Genomic DNA, 16,558 nt, shown 5'->3' with positions numbered 1-16,558 from the left:
TTTTTTTTTTTTTTTTCTCAATTTATATGCTAATCGCCCGCATTTTCTAGGGTTACCAATGGCCTCTACGTTAACATCTCGTTGCACGACTATATTCGTGGCCTGGCCAACGTTCATCATTCATCGAGTGACTGGACCCTCGACCCTCGAGTCAAAATCAACAAAATCTTTGATTCTGAAGGTGTCCCCCGAGGAATTGGTAACCAGGTGTCCGTCGAATTCAATCTCTTGTACCGCTTCCACTCTATCATCTCCCGCCGCGATGAGAAATGGATGAACGAGTTCTTCGCCGATATCTTCGGCCAAGACAAGAAGGTCGAACAGCTCACTCCACAGGAATTCATTCAAGGTCTTTATCGCTTCGAACAGAGCATCCCCGAGGATCCCAGTGCGCGCGAATTCGGTGGACTCAAGCGTGGCGAGGATGGCAAATTCAGTGACGCTGACTTGGTACAGCTAATGAAGGACAGCATGGAAGACCCTGCAGGCTGCTTCGGTGCCAGGATGGTTCCCAAGGCGCTCCGTGTTATTGAGATTCTGGGTATCATTCAGGCAAGAAAGTGGCAGCTAGCTTCTTTGAATGAGACGCGAGACTTCTTCAAACTCAAGCGCCACGAGACTTTCGAGGATGTTAACTCGGACCATGAAATCGCGGATCTTCTGCGCAAGCTTTATGATGACCCTGATATGGTTGAAATGTATCCTGGGCTGTTCCTCGAGGATATCAAGCCACGCATGGATCCTGGTATGCTTTCCTGTCCCACTTTCTGAGAAATCTTGCTTACGAGGATAGGTCATGGTGGATGTACCCCTTACACCGTTGGACGAGCAGTGTTCAGTGACGCCGTTACGCTTGTTCGATCGGACCGGTTCCTTACTATTGATTACACGGCTTCGAATCTCACCTGCTGGGGGTATAATGAAGTTCAACAGGACTATGACATGTAAGATCAACTAGCCCCATATTTTATCAATGCTAGCTAACACAAGCTTATCAAGCCTGGGTGGCTCGATGTTCCATAAGTTGTTCCAACGCGCTTTGCCCAACTGGTTCCCATATAACTCATTGCACATCACCCAGCCTATGTACACCAGGAAGATGAACGAGCAGATCGCCCGGGAAATCGGCACTATCGACGAGTATACCCTTGATGACCCTTCGCCGCCTCCAAAGACTGTCATCGTGACCAAGCACTCTACCATCACCAAGCTCTCGAAGGACCAAGCGAACTTCCGTGTTATCTGGGCTAAGTACCTGAATGAGATGATCCCGGGTAGGGACTTGAGTAGCTACATGTTGCTAGGCGACAAGCCGGCCAACACTGCTCAGAAAACTCTCGTTAAGGAGATACTCTACAGTCCTGCCGAGTTCGTGCAATTGTTGTCAGAGACAGCAGTGTCCGTGGCGAATGAACAACTTGCCGCTGAGACATTGAATCTGACATCGGAGCTGCACCAGGTTGATATCGTTCGAGAGTAAGTGATTGTTCCTATTGGAATCACAACTGCTTAAAGGAAAGGTATACCTGAATTTGCACTAACATCTCTCTAGTGTCGCCATCCCCATGTTGACTAGGATTCTGGCCGATCTTTTCTGTCTGGACCTCAAGACCCCTGAGAACCCGAATGGAACTTACAACATCGCAGAGCTATACAAGTATATCATCGACGTGCGTATCTTCGGCTTCAACAATGATGACCCAGGATTGGCTTTGCAGCGTAGGAAATGGGCTCGTGAGGGTGCAGAGTCTCTTACCAAGACCACATTGAAGGTCGTGTCCAACTTGCCCGCTTCAGAGAAATCTGCAAAGGGGGTTATTAGCGGAGCCGTTTCTACAGCCAAGGGCATCGCATCGAAGATCCCTCTTTTTGGCAAGCTCATTGGAGACGGCAAAGGCGTTGAAGGACAGTCGACAAGTGGCTCGTTGCGCTGGTACGGATATAACGTAGCTAAGGAACTTATCGCGTCAGGAAAGACCCCTGCAGAGGTTGCAGACATTAGCTGGATGAACGCTGTTGGTGGTGTCGGCGCGACTATCGGAGTGGTTGGTACACCCGGTCTGCGGAAAGTAGTATCTACCTGTGTCACAGCTGACATGAGATCTAGTTCACCGATGTCCTCAACTATTTCCTCCAGGATGAGAACTCCCAGCACTGGGAAGAGATCCAGAAGCTTGCTGCTAGCTCGGACTTGGAATCCTCAAACAAGTCTCTCCGGCAGTACGTCCTCGAAGCTCAACGCTTGACCAGCACCCAACGAAGCCTCCGTCTCTGCGCGGGCAAGGCCGTGATTGATGGACAGAGCTTCGAGCCTGGTAACTTGGTGATCTGTTTATTGGTATGCTATATCGTGGAAGTTTCATGGAACGAAAGCTAACTCTATACACTAGGGCGCGGCATGCAAGGACCCCGATGCTGTCCCAGACCCAGAAGCATTCAAGCTTGATCGGCCATCGAGCGCGTATATCCACTTCAACGTTGGACCACACGAGTGTCTTGGACGAGAAATTGCATTGTCCTGCATCACTTCCCTTCTCCGTGTCTGTGCCGGCTTGAAGAACCTCCGAGCAGCACCCGGTCAAATGGGCGTTCTGAAGAGTATCACCACCGGCACTGAAAAGCACTTCCTCAACGACAGCTGGTCTACCCTTACCATCGACCCAACGAGTAAGTCCGCTGACTTGATCACTTCCACTGTAAACTAATCATCCCCCAGCCTGGAAAATCCACTTCGAAGGCCACGGCCAGGGCATCCACCATCCTCCGAAGATCCCAGTCACCGCAGGCCGAGACCTCAACGCCCTGTCCAACGCTCTAAAGAAACAGCACCACGACAAGTTACAAGAAACCGTCTCCAAGGTAGCCAACGGCGTCACCTCCCCACTGAACAAACTCATCCCATCCAACAGTCCCAGCAACGGCGCCGGCCACCCCCCGCTACCCATCCAAAACGGCCACGGCAACGGCATTGCAAACGGCAACACCCACCCAAACATCCTCCACCAAGCCGTCTCCTCGGCCGCTGCCATCCCGCAGCAGGCCCTGGGCACAGTCCACGGCGTCGCCCACAACACCGTCGGCCATTTACCCGGCGGCCAGCAGGTCACCGACTTCACGCACGGGCTGGTCCATCCCTTCGCTGGAGCCGTGTCTCCCGGCCACACTCAGCCTCAATCTCCGCCTCAGGGCCAGAATACTCAGTCCCAGGGCAACTGGTTTTTTCTCCCCCACGGCGTGGAAAACGCTGCTAAGCAGGTTCCGGGACATCTTTTTGGCCAGACAGCATAGACTGGTTCGGGTGTACTTGGTTGGACTTGAGATGTATGAGAAGTGGAGGGGGGCGTGGTCGTGGAAAGGTCAACATTGATTGATTGATGCATTGTGAGTTTTGTGGGTTAAAGTAGTAACAAAATTTATGTTGTTGTGACTTTGGTTCCTGCTCTGTGAGGGATATGTCTTGTAGATGATCTGAGGTGTAGCTACATGATCTCGAATCTCGATGGGCTGGACTATAGATGCTGTAACAGAATACAGGGAGTTTTCTTGAAGAGCTAACAGTTTACTATACATTGCTAGTATGCCACGACATAACACAGGCACTATAGGCAAGTCGGATTAAGCTGAAAAAAAAAAAAAAAAAAAAAAAAAAAAAAAAAAAAAAAACAAAAAAAAAAAAAAAAAAAAAAAAAAAAAAAAACAGGCACATGAATCAATACAAGGAATACGACTCGGAGATTGGGAATTTATTCTAAGAAAGATCAAGATACTACCTCTCCCCTCTTTTCCCTTTTATAACATATCGTTATATAGGGTGTGGAGAAGACTTGTGTATCCATGCTTAATTCACAGACGATCTCAATATCATCCAGACATTGAGTATGGAGATATCCACGACAGAAAAGGCTTCCATCAATCAAGAATCTATTTCCTGTTATAAATTAACTATTGAACGCATAGCTATGCAGGTGCAGGGCAGAAATGGCTTCCGAATAATAAATATGAATCTACATAAACCAATCCACGGTAAGTAACTACTAGCCTGTAGGCTGCAGTGCCAGCACGATAATCAATCTCCATCTTCCCGATCTTTATTTTGTAAAATGCAATGCAACAAGAAAGAGTGAAAGAACGAGGAGAAAAGAAAAGAACCACTGACATCCAACCTATACTATACTATACTATTACCATACTTATCCTCTTCACAATTCATGCCCCGAGCAGCCAATACAAACCAGCACCCAAACCAACCAGCCCTCAATCCCAGATCAGACCCCGAATCAAGATTCCCCAATCCAATCCCCCAATCTCCAGCCCAGTCCAGCACACGCAGATAGTAGTAGTATGCAGCATTCAGCTCGACCCACCCACCTACCCCCCACCCACCAATCAGGACATCAGCGATAGGGCTTCCGTGCAGAAGATGAACCAATCAGATCTGTCCTTTGCTCACTACATCCCATTGCCTCTTACTGAACAGGGTTATTCCAAGGTAGTATCTATGTTTGCTTTTGTAGCACAGAGGTGCTGACTATGCCTACTACTTGATATTGTCTAAGTATGTGGATTAGACTGGGTATGTGGCTATGCCGGGGTTACTCGGTTCATGATCCTGGTCATATGCAGCAGGTATACCGTGGGAGGGGGTGGTACATGTACATGTACATTAGGGTCTATTGATGGGTTGAGCTGTGTGTTGTCCATTGTGACGTGCTGCGTACTTCTCTGGTTCGTTCTTTAGGATCTACTGAGGGATATACCTAGATTGCAGAAAGAGGGGTACGAGGAAAAAGAGAAAGAAAAGAAAGCATACAATCCGGCATGTGAGTTCGGATCTAGCATGAGCTGAGGTGAGAGAATCAAGGTATAAAACGATGCGCGAACCCGGCCTACATCCAAGGACAAGAAAAACAACCATCTCTCTTCTTCTCTTCTCTTCTCTTCCCAGATCCAAGCACATATACTCAACTCTATCATCCAAGACTAAAGAAGAAGAACTCAAGATGGCCGCCGCAGCAGCCATGACCCCTCCCCCGCCCACTGAAATCCTCCATCTGGATACCGCAACCGGATACCGCTGGATCCTCTCCGAGGCTGAGCGTGCCCATATCGCGTCTTTGTTGAAGACGGAGAGTATGTTTCCCTCTTTGTTTTTTTTCTGCGTTCTACCCAGCCAGTTCTTTTATTCAAGCCTGGGCGCAAGGGGAAGTAATAGTAGCTAAGAAACACAGCTGATGCTATCACCATCCGTGGCAACATCATGACCCAGGAGCGTCGGGTCTGCGCCCACTGTGGCAAGCACTCTGGTCTCGATGACCTGGTTCACAATGCGTTGGCGCTGGGCATCCACAGCGACGGTTTCATGCTCGATGTCTTACAGCATGGACCCAAGAACACCAGCCCGCCTCATAACCTGCTCTGCTCGAACTGCGGGGAGCAGCATGAGGGGACTTTTCTGTGGATTCCTTCTCTCCCCTGGTGAACCTGGATAAGGGCTGATGTTGTTTTTATTGTTGCTGTTTGTGTTGTTTTTCGGGATATAGTGATGCAATGAGACTGTGTTGGTCAAGGAAAGAGTTCAAGATTCGCGATCCATATTCCAAGAATGTGAAGCATGATAGAAATTGTCGGCCCTAATATGAATGATATACTATAGCACATGAAAAACGCAGGAATCGTTATTCCATTTTATTAGACAAATCGAAAGTCAAGCTTCTCCACGGAGAAGTAAACCGCCCAGTCCCGTAGTAACCCTCATGAAGAAACGCCAAAAACACCAGACAAGTCCTCATATCTGTAGGCTCATGTTTCCATGGCATCGCCCGTGTCCGACTCGTCATCGACAACTCCCAGTAGCTTGGCATATGGTACCGTTACCCGCTGGAGATCCCGGTGTTTGCCTAGTCAATGTTCGTGTCAGTAGGAGTCCATCAATACATCTCAGAGACTAGAAGCTTACCCAGTGCCAGAATGACCTCCTTCAATAACACCTCTCGCGGCCAGCCACAGAGGGTCTCTGAACTTTCTCGCCAGTTTCGGTCTTCTTGTTCGTTTTCCTGCAGGCGCTGGGCAGGGCCGGTCTCGTCTTCTTCAAACAACCCGCCAATTAAGCCCTTCAGCAATTCCTCGACCTTCATCTTGAGACCCTCTGCTCCAAGCCGTTTGGCGTACATCGAGAGGTACAGCCGGAACTCCTCCTTGGCTCCGAGGGACAATGCTGCCGCAAGTCGGTTTTCCAGGTGCGCAATAGAGACGCTCGATTCGAAACTCTCGTAACCTTCACGGGAGAGGAGAACCTTGATCAACCGTTGCAGGAAGTATGCCCGTCCGCGGAGCAGCGTCTCGCTGGTTGTGTTGCGTTCCAAGAATGGGATAATTCCCGCGGACACAGCAGCCTTTGCGTCCTTGTCTTTTTGCGCATCTGCGGTCTGCAGGTTGCCCACCGGCGCTTCGGTGGTGTTCCAGTACTGACTGCCGACAGCCCACCAGGGCTCGGAAATCCGCTGCCATGTGAACATGGAAGGCGAATAAGAGTAGCCTTCTCCATTCGACATCGCGACCACGATTCGGCCTTCAGAATTGATCCGTGCATTCGTGATTGCCGGCGCGGCTGAGGGATGTGCGCCCAGTGTGTGGATCGCTGCATCCAGTGCCGGCTGGAGGGAAATAGGTGGATGAGGCGAGGAGAGGTGTTTGACATTCCAAACATAGCACATCCCAACGGCTGATATGCAGAGGATCCACGGCCCATTGCATTCCAAGATTACCGGCTGTGCTTCAAGCACGAGCGCACTGACAAGACGACGACCGGCTGGGGTCCAGATGTAGACGGATCCGTCTTCGCAGGCCGCAGCCCACATGCTCTGGTTGCCGGTCACGAGGAGGACTGTCCGTGGAAGGTAATCCTGCCACAGGGGCTGTTCACCTCGGAAGAGTGTGAGCCGCACCGGCTCCCGATCTGCTGCGCGGCCGGTCAGGCTAGCAGGTGACGGATTGCGAACTTCAAAGACAACGTCAACGCGGGATTTGTTGGACTCTCCCGACGCACTGGGTGGTTCAGTCGGCTTCCCATTGGGATCAATGGCTCGAAGTATCTGGTTTCGGATTTTCGGTACGGCCAGTCGGACCTGGCTCATGGCCATACAGGGGTTCGTCACCGCAGGTCGAATAAACTCTGGTGTCGGTTGTTGGCCGGCGACAGCGGGCTGCGGTCGTGCAGGGAGAAGGCCATCGGGGGTGTTCGTAAGAAGAGGGGTAGCACCATTCTGACTTGCCAACGCGACGCGCTTTTCTACATGTCCATCATCGTCTTCCTCCAGCTGCGCGAGCTTGCGCTTATTCCCAAAGAGCAGGGTGGCAAGCCCCCCCTTGGGTAAACCGTCGAAGGGCTTGGAGAGGTCGACAATAGACTGAGGTGTATCGGCCTTCACTTGGCTGCTAACCGACGCCATCAAACGGGCTTGAGGCAGGGAGGACTCAGCTGCACCTGCACCGGACACCAAAAGAGGGGCAATACGCTTCTTGCCGTCCTTAGTGTATGTAGGGCGTTGCTTCAGTCTTTCAAGCTTTGCTTGATAGGGATCCGGCTTCTCCGGCTCTGGGGCCGATGGCGTTGCGGTCCCATTGGGCTGGTTCTTCTGTGTATCTGGGGTCGGAGACGATGGCCGTGCAGGGGTTGGAGCATTAGAAGGTAGAGGTGCGGGCTTTCCGTTGGTTATATTATCGGCCTGGTCATCGCCCATCAGGGCACCCATTCGCCCTTCAACACCCTTGATCTCGCCAGCCTTGCTCTTCTCCTCGAGTAGCAGTCCATCCGGAGTCTCTGTGATACCGGCGCCCCTTCTGTTGGTGCCGAATTTGGTGAGCGACTTTTCGTTCTCTTCCATAGCCGTTGCGTATCCCAGATCCCCGTCCTCAAACCGGACTGCAAGTATCGTGCCATCCAATGCCGTTGCGTAAAGACATTTTCCGTCGGGGCTCCAAGCCAGATCAGATAAAGATTTGGCGGCAAGCTCCTGAGCAACCACTATCGGCCTGGGGTTACTGGTGATCCAGATGCTTAGGGATTTATCTCCTCCGGCACAAGCAATGACCGTCACTAGGTTTTGCGCACCCTGCTGGCTATCCATCGCTTGTTTGTCGACCGGCTGACTGGCGTACAGTCGCGGGGAGAAGGCACATACTTCCACAGGAGCTTCGTGTCCGATCAGGTTTATGTCCCCATCCCAGGACCCACGGTTGATTATCGCGACGGAACTGACCGGTCCATTGACAGCGTTTGCCGCGGCGATGTGCATCCCATCCGGCGACCATGAACATCGACGGAAATAGGCAGTTAGCGGGGAGTTGGCAAAAGGCGCAGAGATGGTCTGTTCAAGGACGAAATTGTTCATCTGGTCATGAGCGGTCGAGTTTGGAGCAGGAGAGGTAAAACGGAAGATTCGGACGGTGCGATCATCGCTTGCCGTGGCAAAGTATTTATTAGCTGGGTCGAAAGTTATCCCTTTGACATGACTCTGGTGTATAGAAATCGTCTTCAGCTTCTCGAACGTATGCCCTGACCACACTACTATTTTAGAATCCAAGCCGACGGACACCAGGATAGAAGAGTCGTAGGACCAGCCCAAGTCTTGAACGTCATTGTCGTGGCCTATCAGTCTCCGGACCGTGCGCCAGTTTTCCACAGGAGGTGCCTCGTTCGACCCTATGTGCAACGTATCAGTCGCCGCTTCTAACCCGAACGAGCATCGAGACTCGAAATTAGCACCCACCAAATGTTGTAGCATGCGACGGCGGATTCGCATCCAGCGTGTAAATGCAAACAATCTTATCATCTGCCCCTGATGCGAGGTACTTCCCGTTTGGCGAAAACCGAACCGTATGAATCGTGCCGGAGTGGTTGCTCATCGACGCCAGCTGCTTTGGCTTGCTAGCAACCGCAGGGTCATCGGTATTGCAGATAGCTTCCGTCGACCATATCCGAACGTATCCATCTATTTGATTCGAAATGAAGTCAATACCAGTCCAATCCATCGGTTTGCGGCGGGGGGGGTGTATCGTCGGGCACGGAGAACCAACCTCCAGCAGCTGTAACTAAACGACTTCCATCGGGGGACACATCGCAACTGTAAACCTCGAAATCCTTCCTCTCACCTGCAGGGCAACGGGGGAAAGCTGTTAGTTACTTCAACTCCAGCATGTATAGTTGTATACCATCGGTCTCGAAAGAGAGTACGGTGGTGAATAAAATGTTGAAACAACGTAGACAGAATGGTGAATACCTCCGTGCGTCAGCCAGACCGGTTTTATGATATGCATCGCAGCAGCTGTGTTGCTTTCTTTTTATCCAGTACGAATCCCTTGTGCGCAGGATCATAGGAAAGTTGACGTGGATGAAGGATAGCTTATTTGGGGCATCGCAAAGCAACCGCGTCCACAATCATCGGACCCGAGGTGTCCTTGCTGAGCGAGAAGGGCGGGATCCGATAAATTTGGTATAAAAGATTGTCTCTCCGGTTCAGGAGATAAAGTCCAGTAACGCGAACAATGGAGTGCGCGCCGATCTTCAGAAAAGTCGCGATCTCCCGAAGCAGTAAAGCGGCAGGTCGGGTGATCCGTGCTTTGCTTTCTCCGCCTGGGGATCCTCAGGCACTGCCATTTACTGGTGCCTGATCAGATACCTTACGGAACTTCAAGGACACACGAATCGATTTCTCAACCCACTTGTCTACTATACATGATACTTCGTTTGAATAGAGATCACACTCTCCTCAAATAACTAGGCAATACGCTAAACGGGCAATGACCACAAGCTTTTTCCCAAGGCGCTTGTTTCAAGCACATCCTAAAGAAATGTCGGGCAATGGAAAACAAATGACTGAGGGGCGATAATAAAGGTACAGTGTGGCAGGGATAGGTATTTCGTACACATCCGAAAGCAATCGTAAAGGGGACTAGAGGTAGCGGTGGATAAGAAAGAGGTCAAAGAAGACGTTGAGCCTGTAGAGGAAATAGTACAGTCCATCATTCCAAATTATCTCTTCTGCTGGCTAGCCTCATTGAAGCCATCCAGCACCTCCTCTGCGACATTTTCATGGGCGTTCTCTTCAACTTCCGGTTTTACTTCATGGTCCAGTTCAGACGCTTTGTCTGAGGTGTGGTCTTGAATGGGTTCGACTCCCAGGGTCTTCGCCGCAACGGTGTGCGCCTGGCCCTCGTTGACCTTCTTGTAGATAGCCATGGCGCTCGCAACCATTCCACTCATATCCCCAACGTTTCCGGGAACGACAACCGCAGTGCCCTCCTTAGCCAGGTTGGAGAAAGCATCGACATACTTCTCTGCCACACGCAGGCTAAGAGCTCCATTGGCATTCTCCTTATCAGCCGCGATAGACTGAGCAACAGCATCGATCCCCTTTGCGGTAGCCTGTGCCTTCAGCAAGATCGCTTCAGCCTCACCAGCGGCACGGTTAATCTGCTCTTGCCGCATAGCTTCCGAAGCCAGGATAACGGACTGCTTCCGACCCTCAGCGATGTTGATCGCACTCTGCCGTTGACCCTCGGAGTCGAGAATCTCCGCCCGCTTCGACCGCTCAGCCGTGACCTGGCGATGCATGGCAGCGACAACGCCCTCCGGTGCATGGATATCTCGAATTTCATAACGAAGACAAACAACTCCCCAGTCTTGTGCCGCCTCGTTGATAGCCTGGGTGATGTTGGTATTTAACGTCGCGCGCTCCTTCAGCACGTGGTCAAGTGTAAGCTGGCCGATCTCCGAGCGCATAGTCGTCTGTGCAAGTTGGGAGATGGCATACTCCGCATCCTCCACACCGTAGCTATCATGGCCAAGGCCATACGTCAGCCAAGCTCCGACTCTATAATCCAACACTGAGAGGCGCAAGGAGAACTCACCTCGCCTTATACGCATCGAACACTCTCGTATACAGCACACCATCCAGCTCCAGTGTGACGTTATCCGCGGTAATAGCATTCTGACTCGGGATCTCGATGGCCGATTCCTTCAAGCTCTTGACATAGGCAATCCGGTCAATGAATGGAATCAGAATCGCAAGACCGGGCTCCAAGATACGGTGAAACTTTCCCATCCGCTCCACAATCCATGCTGTCTGTTGAGGGACGAATCGAATAACCGTGTTCATGGGGAGCGCCGAGCGATTGGAGAAGTAGGTAGGGGGTCCCCCAGGTTGCGATCCAGCCCCAAAGTTCAGCAGAGATTCGGGTGCGAGACGCCGGGGCGAAGAAGAAACATTTCGTCGCCGAACGCTATTCAGGCTGTTCGTAGCTGTGAGTGCGGAGATAGGAAGCCGAGGGTTCTGGAGTAAACGGGACGTGATGGCGTTCGGGGAGGACCGAAGCAGTCTTGATGACTGCCTAGATGCCACATCCATTGTGATAGGCAAGAATATCTGGATTGCTCCCTAGGGGGAATGATTGGTGGCAAGACGGTTGGACGCTGGAGACCAGTCTGGGGCCTTCGGATGAAGCTGAAGCTACGGGTCAACTTGCGGGAATTCATGCCTGAGGCATATATATATGCTGAGTCATCCTATACAATGAATGCTGATCATGGGAACGTTACAATATGTCTGCGTGCTGTTGTAATTGGACAGGAATTCTTTATGTCTCTCAAACCTTATCATATTTCATTTGGTAAGACAATTGCTCACTGCAATGGAGTGTCTCTCCTGGCTAGTTGGGAATGAAACTGTCAACAATCCAATATACCGAACAACTGTTGCTACCGCCAACAGTCTCATATATATTTCTCCGCCGGTAAGCAAACTACCATGCTGCATGTTCCTATCACACACAAAAAGGGATCTGCAGGGGTCCTACAGGTAGATACAAGGATAGTACTCTAGGAAAGCGTATAAGTTGTTCAATAGAACCCCAAGTGATTGGGCAGCCAGCGACTCCTTCGAGCTTGATAGCCTCGGCTACCACACAACTGGTCAGAGAGCTACAAAGCCTCAACTGGCTGTTTACTGCGGGGTACAGCTAGGTGACCTCGCCGGGAATGCCCCGGAAGTAGTACAATGTAGTTGCAGTGTAAGAATATAGCAAAAAATACCGATTTAGATGCAAAGGAACAGATACTGATATACACTGTAATGATATAGGACCTCGACATCATCAGGTAAGTAACTAATCCCGAATTAAAACCCAGTCTAAACTGTTTTCCCGTACCCAAACTACACCAAACCGACAAATGCAAGGGAGTGAAAATAAATATTATGAAATGGATATCACATTACCATCCGAGATACGGTGGCCCTTTTCCGTTTGAAGTGAAACCCACCGCGCCCAACAATATGAACAGGTAAAAGTTAGAAACTCATGAGAAGAGATGCCGTGAACTGCGCGAAAACAATGGTGTCGTGGACCGAATAGTACTCGTTGCAATGTGTATGTCTCCTTTGTAACTCCGCAGGGTCCCATAATGAAGCAAAGATTATCTTCTTTTTGTCTTTTGCTGTTTTTTTTTTTTTCTTCCATTCATACTAGAATAATCGAGAAACATCATCGCATATTAGAAAGAATCCGGTTGAACAATCTATGGTCGTGGGAAAGAAGTTCAGCCCGGCGCACCACGGAAGCAAGCATCAAATGGAAGCTGCAGAAGATACTGCCCAGTAAAACATGCCCGGACTCCAGAATTTTAAAAACCTCCCATGACTAAAGCAAAATGGGGAACTAGAAGGGGAAACAGGAAGAAACAATAGCCGAGACGTAATGTGCATATATCAACCCACTTCGCTGGAAGATCGTCATCGGCGATTCGACAAGCGTAGATGCAAAAGCTGACAGATAGCAATGCAGGTCATGAACCACGAGAAAACATAGATGGTGAATAAAGTAAAAGAAACGAACAAAATCACTTTTCCAGCTCGGCTCTTAGGCGAACACCCAGAGTACAGTCGGTCTTTCTGCGATTTCCGGGAACGAGAGATCAACTCTGCCAGGCTGAACACAAGGCCTTTAGGACTCCGCGCACTTCCCGACACTTGGAAATCCTTTTGCCACCTAGATCAACAAGGTCGCGGATAATCCCATCAGGCAAGACCCCATTGCTCGACAGAAAAAGAACCCTAAAAAATGAATCAATCTGTTGAAACCGTTGCTGACGTTTCGTGAAATATCATCAAACGCTAGACTCTTAAATTCATTGTACATTTGTGCTTTGAAATTTTGGACCAAGAAATGCGACCAGAATTGGTATCACGGTCACCGTGGCGGGTTACCGTAAAAACTCCATTCGTCAAGAACTCGTCCTCGAAAAAAAAATATTGGATTCGTAGGGAAAATCGGAGGAAGTAAACTCAAGCTGGGAGTCTCGTTCCCCTCACCCAGTAGGTCGGCAGATAGACTTCAGTAATATTCTGGGAGACCTTCAACGGTGGTTGTAGTGGAACTCATGTCCTCACTGCGAGTGGATTAGCAACAGTGGAAAGCTAGCGTTCAACTCGAGCACAAACCTTGAAGATTCGACCGCCGAAATGCTGGGAGAAGTGGAAAGCTTGTAAAGGAAATAAGCTAATTCGTCGGCTGTTCGGACTGCGTTAACAAATGCATGACAAACGAGAAAGAGGGTGAAAAGTTTGGGACTGCAGTCAAATAGAATGGCAGAGATATCCAATACGATCGACTGGCTTTTGACTTGGTTGTGCGGGAAATGCATCATAGGGAATCCTTACAATTGCAGCTTCATTCTGGGCTTCCACGGGCTTGGAAGGCGAGAACTCTGGGGCAGCAGACGACAGCGACGTCTTCGAGGCTGGAGCTTCACCAGTTCCATTGACAGTTGGTGCCGATCCGTTAACTGCGCCATCGACATGATTTTGCGCTGCCGCAGTCTCATCCAACATGCTAGGTCCCTCATGCTGAGCGGCGGGTTCGCGCTGGTCAATAGGCAGAACCCACTGATCCCACTTGTCTCTCGGGCGCAATCTATCAATGCCATCTTCATTCTGCAGGTAATCAACATTTCTCAGTTGGCGGGAGACGTGGCGAAGAAGCTCGAAGTCCTCGGTCAGAGTCTTGATGCGCTTGAAACCAGCAATGAAGGCCAATGGGACGTAGCCCTGAGAGTCCATGTGTCTCCGAAGGAACAAGTCCTTGCACAGGTTATCCACAGAGAAGTAGTACTCAAGTTGCATCGAGATCATGCTCATCAGGGAGAAGGGCTCCATATATTGCTGATAAGGGACAGCCGTCATGGGGCCAGGGTGTACTGGCTGGTAGCCATACATGGTGTTGATGTCTGTAGGGAAAGGATAGACACCATACATGGAACCGGAGTTTGGCAAGGAAGGCGACCTCAAAGACATCCTGTGGCCTCCAGAGCTATGTTGTTGCGACCGGCGCTCACCGAAGCCAAAGGACTTGGGGTGCATGAAACCATTGTGAGACATATGGTTGTTAGGATAATGAGAGTTCTGAGAGCCGCCGAAACCGCCACGGCCACGGTGAGAGCCGCGACCTCTGTCAGCACGCGACTCGCGGGGAATGTCCTTATCTTTGCGATCATGGAAGCCACCAAATTCTGCCGACTTGGGGCCGTTTTCGAAGCGACGTTCGTGGGAGGAGCCTGAGCGAGGGTTAGCCTGTGAATCCACAGGCAAGTGTGGGTTCTTGGAGTGGTGATCGCCGCCCTTGTGCGTAGCGTCGTGATTCCTGGAGAATCCCTTGCCTTCACGATGATGACGGAAGTTATCACCTCCGTGGCCATGCTTACCGGCTGGCGGGATGTTGGCATTGTCACTGCCCTTGGGCCCACGGTTGCGGTCCGTGGCTTGGTTCTTGCGGGAGTCTCCCATTCCAGCATCGGCGCTGTTGGATCGTCTGGATGGGGCTGGAAGGGAGTTCGCGCGAGCCGAGTTGGGCTCGTTCCTTCCCCTCTCACCGGGCGCAGCCTGCTTGGTGGCGGAGCCTTGAGCTACCTGACCAGCAGTAGCCTTATCCGCAGCTGCGGCAGAACCATGGGTTCCGTTGCGGGCGTCCCTTCCAGCACGAGGAGCTCTTCCACCGCGGCGGGCAGCAGAAGGAAGAGGAGTGGTGAAAACAGCAGTAGGCACGTAAGGGACTGGGGTCCACTTCTCTTTGCCAGAAGGACGGATGACGGGGCTCTTCTCGGACTTCTTTTTCTCCTCACCCTGGGCACTTTGAGGGGTGGGCCACAAAGCGGCATCTCCTACAGGGGGGAGGGATGCATCATCGCGTCCCTTGGATCTTCTGTCCTTGGCACCATCCGCATCTCCTCCCTTCTTCTTTGAGCCAGCCTTGGACTGGTCCTGTTGAGCATCACCAGAGACCGAAGAAGCCGCAGAAGCGGTCTTAGAAGTGCCAGTTTTGGCAGCAGGGCCAGCGGGCTTCGAGGCAGTGGCCTTAGCCTTGGCTTCCTGAGCCTCTTTCCTCTGTTGCCAGATATTCACTGTAGGCAGAGGAGCAGCCTTGAGCTCTTTGGGTGGCTCGCTCTTCTCCTTCTCTGCCGATGTCTCCTTAGCATTCTCAGCTCCATTGGTTTGCTTGTCAGTTCCCGAGGCCTGGGACTGCTTATCCCACGTGGATTCGGACGTGCCATTCGGTGTATTTGAGCCCTCATCATCTTTCGGTAACGTCGAGGTTGAAGCAGTGCCCTCGCTGGGGGAGGAGGTGCCTGAGACCTCTGCCTTGGAGCTTTCGACAGCCGTGGATTCCACATCCTTGTCAGAGTCGGCAGAAGGCTTCTCTGTTTCCTGAGGCTCTTCCGTCTTCACGGTCTCAGTGTTTTCAGCTTCAGGAGTAGTGCCCACAGTTTGCTCCTCTGGGTTCGAGGCCTGATTCGGCTCTGCTGTCTTTGCTGACGGTTGTGCGGGGGCAACGCCCTTAGCAGCCTGGGCATAAGAAAACGTAGCAGCCATTGTTTTTGTAATCGAAAAGATCTAGTATATGCGTTGGAGAAAGTAACTGAAGGGACTTTTAAAGTTCTGCCAGAGAACGGGGGCCTTGAATGGCAACTCCGATCAAAGATACCCGGTCAGGCCGACTAAGGCGACACAGATCTGACACCGATGGTTATGAGAAGAATCAACTTCCGCCTTCTTACTACCCCACCAAACTGCAACTTCCCGTCACTGGAGATCACTCCTACTGGGGATGCAATTCGTGGAACTGTCCGTTTAACCGGTCAGGAAAGAACGAGGATGTTCTTTGTTATCGCAGGTAAAGCGTCGAGAATGATGCGTTTCACTTGTGTATACAAAAGCCACCTACAAGACGAATCGCATCGGTATGGCTGTGATCAACTTTTTTTTCAGGCTGGTTCGGTTCGTTTTCAAGGTCGACTTGAATGACGTCCGAGACAAGTAAACCGAAGTCCGAAGGGTATAAACTTCGACAGGTGAATAGTGTCTATAGATGCAGAGTTTGAATGATAAGCACGATGTGCCTCCGTGCGTATGTTCACCAGATGCTGCAACCAACAAGAAACTCACTCAGTTGTGCGGCTCGAAATTCGGTCCGTCGGCAAAATTAACGGCTCTGCAGATGCGGATTACACCAG

The 16,558-nt window shown here is 51.0% G+C and overlaps 5 protein-coding genes across 5 annotated transcripts in view; 2 read left to right on the top strand and 3 right to left on the bottom strand.

The window, feature by feature from the left end:
- The window catches only part of BDV37DRAFT_293626 (peroxidase/cytochrome P450 family protein), a gene marked incomplete at both ends in the record, with an annotated part of 4,975 nt that extends 1,687 nt beyond the window's left edge, over positions 1-3,288 (top strand). Inside the window, 7 exons of the mRNA XM_032089463.1 lie at positions 51-745; positions 794-944; positions 1,000-1,476; positions 1,553-2,045; positions 2,108-2,338; positions 2,391-2,667; positions 2,717-3,288. Of these exons, the coding sequence (XP_031942000.1) occupies positions 51-745; positions 794-944; positions 1,000-1,476; positions 1,553-2,045; positions 2,108-2,338; positions 2,391-2,667; positions 2,717-3,288 (2,896 nt within the window). The remainder of the gene's footprint in view (positions 1-50; positions 746-793; positions 945-999; positions 1,477-1,552; positions 2,046-2,107; positions 2,339-2,390; positions 2,668-2,716) is intronic.
- Positions 3,289-5,000: 1,712 nt separating this feature from the next.
- On the top strand, positions 5,001-5,479 carry BDV37DRAFT_282479 (RBP protein; the record flags this gene model as incomplete). The annotated part of the gene is made up of 2 exons (XM_032087064.1): positions 5,001-5,130; positions 5,229-5,479. The coding sequence occupies 2 exons, from the start codon at positions 5,001-5,003 to the stop codon at positions 5,477-5,479; spliced, it is 381 nt and encodes a 126-aa protein (XP_031941999.1).
- Positions 5,480-5,573: 94 nt separating this feature from the next.
- hir1 (putative histone transcription regulator Hir1) lies at positions 5,574-9,686 on the bottom strand. The gene is made up of 3 exons (XM_032078235.1): positions 9,279-9,686; positions 8,769-9,150; positions 5,574-8,701 (listed from the first exon to the last, which is right to left on the bottom strand). The coding sequence occupies exons 2-3, from the start codon at positions 9,028-9,030 to the stop codon at positions 5,928-5,930; spliced, it is 3,036 nt and encodes a 1,011-aa protein (XP_031941998.1). The 5' UTR covers positions 9,031-9,150; positions 9,279-9,686; the 3' UTR covers positions 5,574-5,927.
- Positions 9,687-9,709: 23 nt separating this feature from the next.
- On the bottom strand, positions 9,710-11,613 carry BDV37DRAFT_246671 (SPFH domain-containing protein). Its single transcript, XM_032081779.1, has 2 exons — positions 10,909-11,613; positions 9,710-10,832 (listed from the first exon to the last, which is right to left on the bottom strand). Exons 1-2 carry the CDS (start codon positions 11,403-11,405, stop codon positions 10,031-10,033), a joined length of 1,299 nt encoding a protein of 432 aa, XP_031941997.1. The 5' UTR covers positions 11,406-11,613; the 3' UTR covers positions 9,710-10,030.
- A 1,733-nt stretch (positions 11,614-13,346) lies between these two features.
- Positions 13,347-16,165, bottom strand: BDV37DRAFT_104159 (La domain family). The gene has a single exon (XM_032078234.1). It carries the CDS (start codon positions 15,915-15,917, stop codon positions 13,629-13,631), a length of 2,289 nt encoding a protein of 762 aa, XP_031941996.1. The 5' UTR covers positions 15,918-16,165; the 3' UTR covers positions 13,347-13,628.
- Between the last annotated feature and the right edge of the window lie 393 nt (positions 16,166-16,558).

The sequence above is a fragment of the Aspergillus pseudonomiae genome (genome assembly GCF_009193645.1).
Source record: "Aspergillus pseudonomiae strain CBS 119388 unplaced genomic scaffold BDV37scaffold_28, whole genome shotgun sequence".
NCBI classification, from domain to species: domain Eukaryota; kingdom Fungi; phylum Ascomycota; class Eurotiomycetes; order Eurotiales; family Aspergillaceae; genus Aspergillus; species Aspergillus pseudonomiae.
This window is presented reverse-complemented; position numbering and strand designations above follow the sequence as displayed.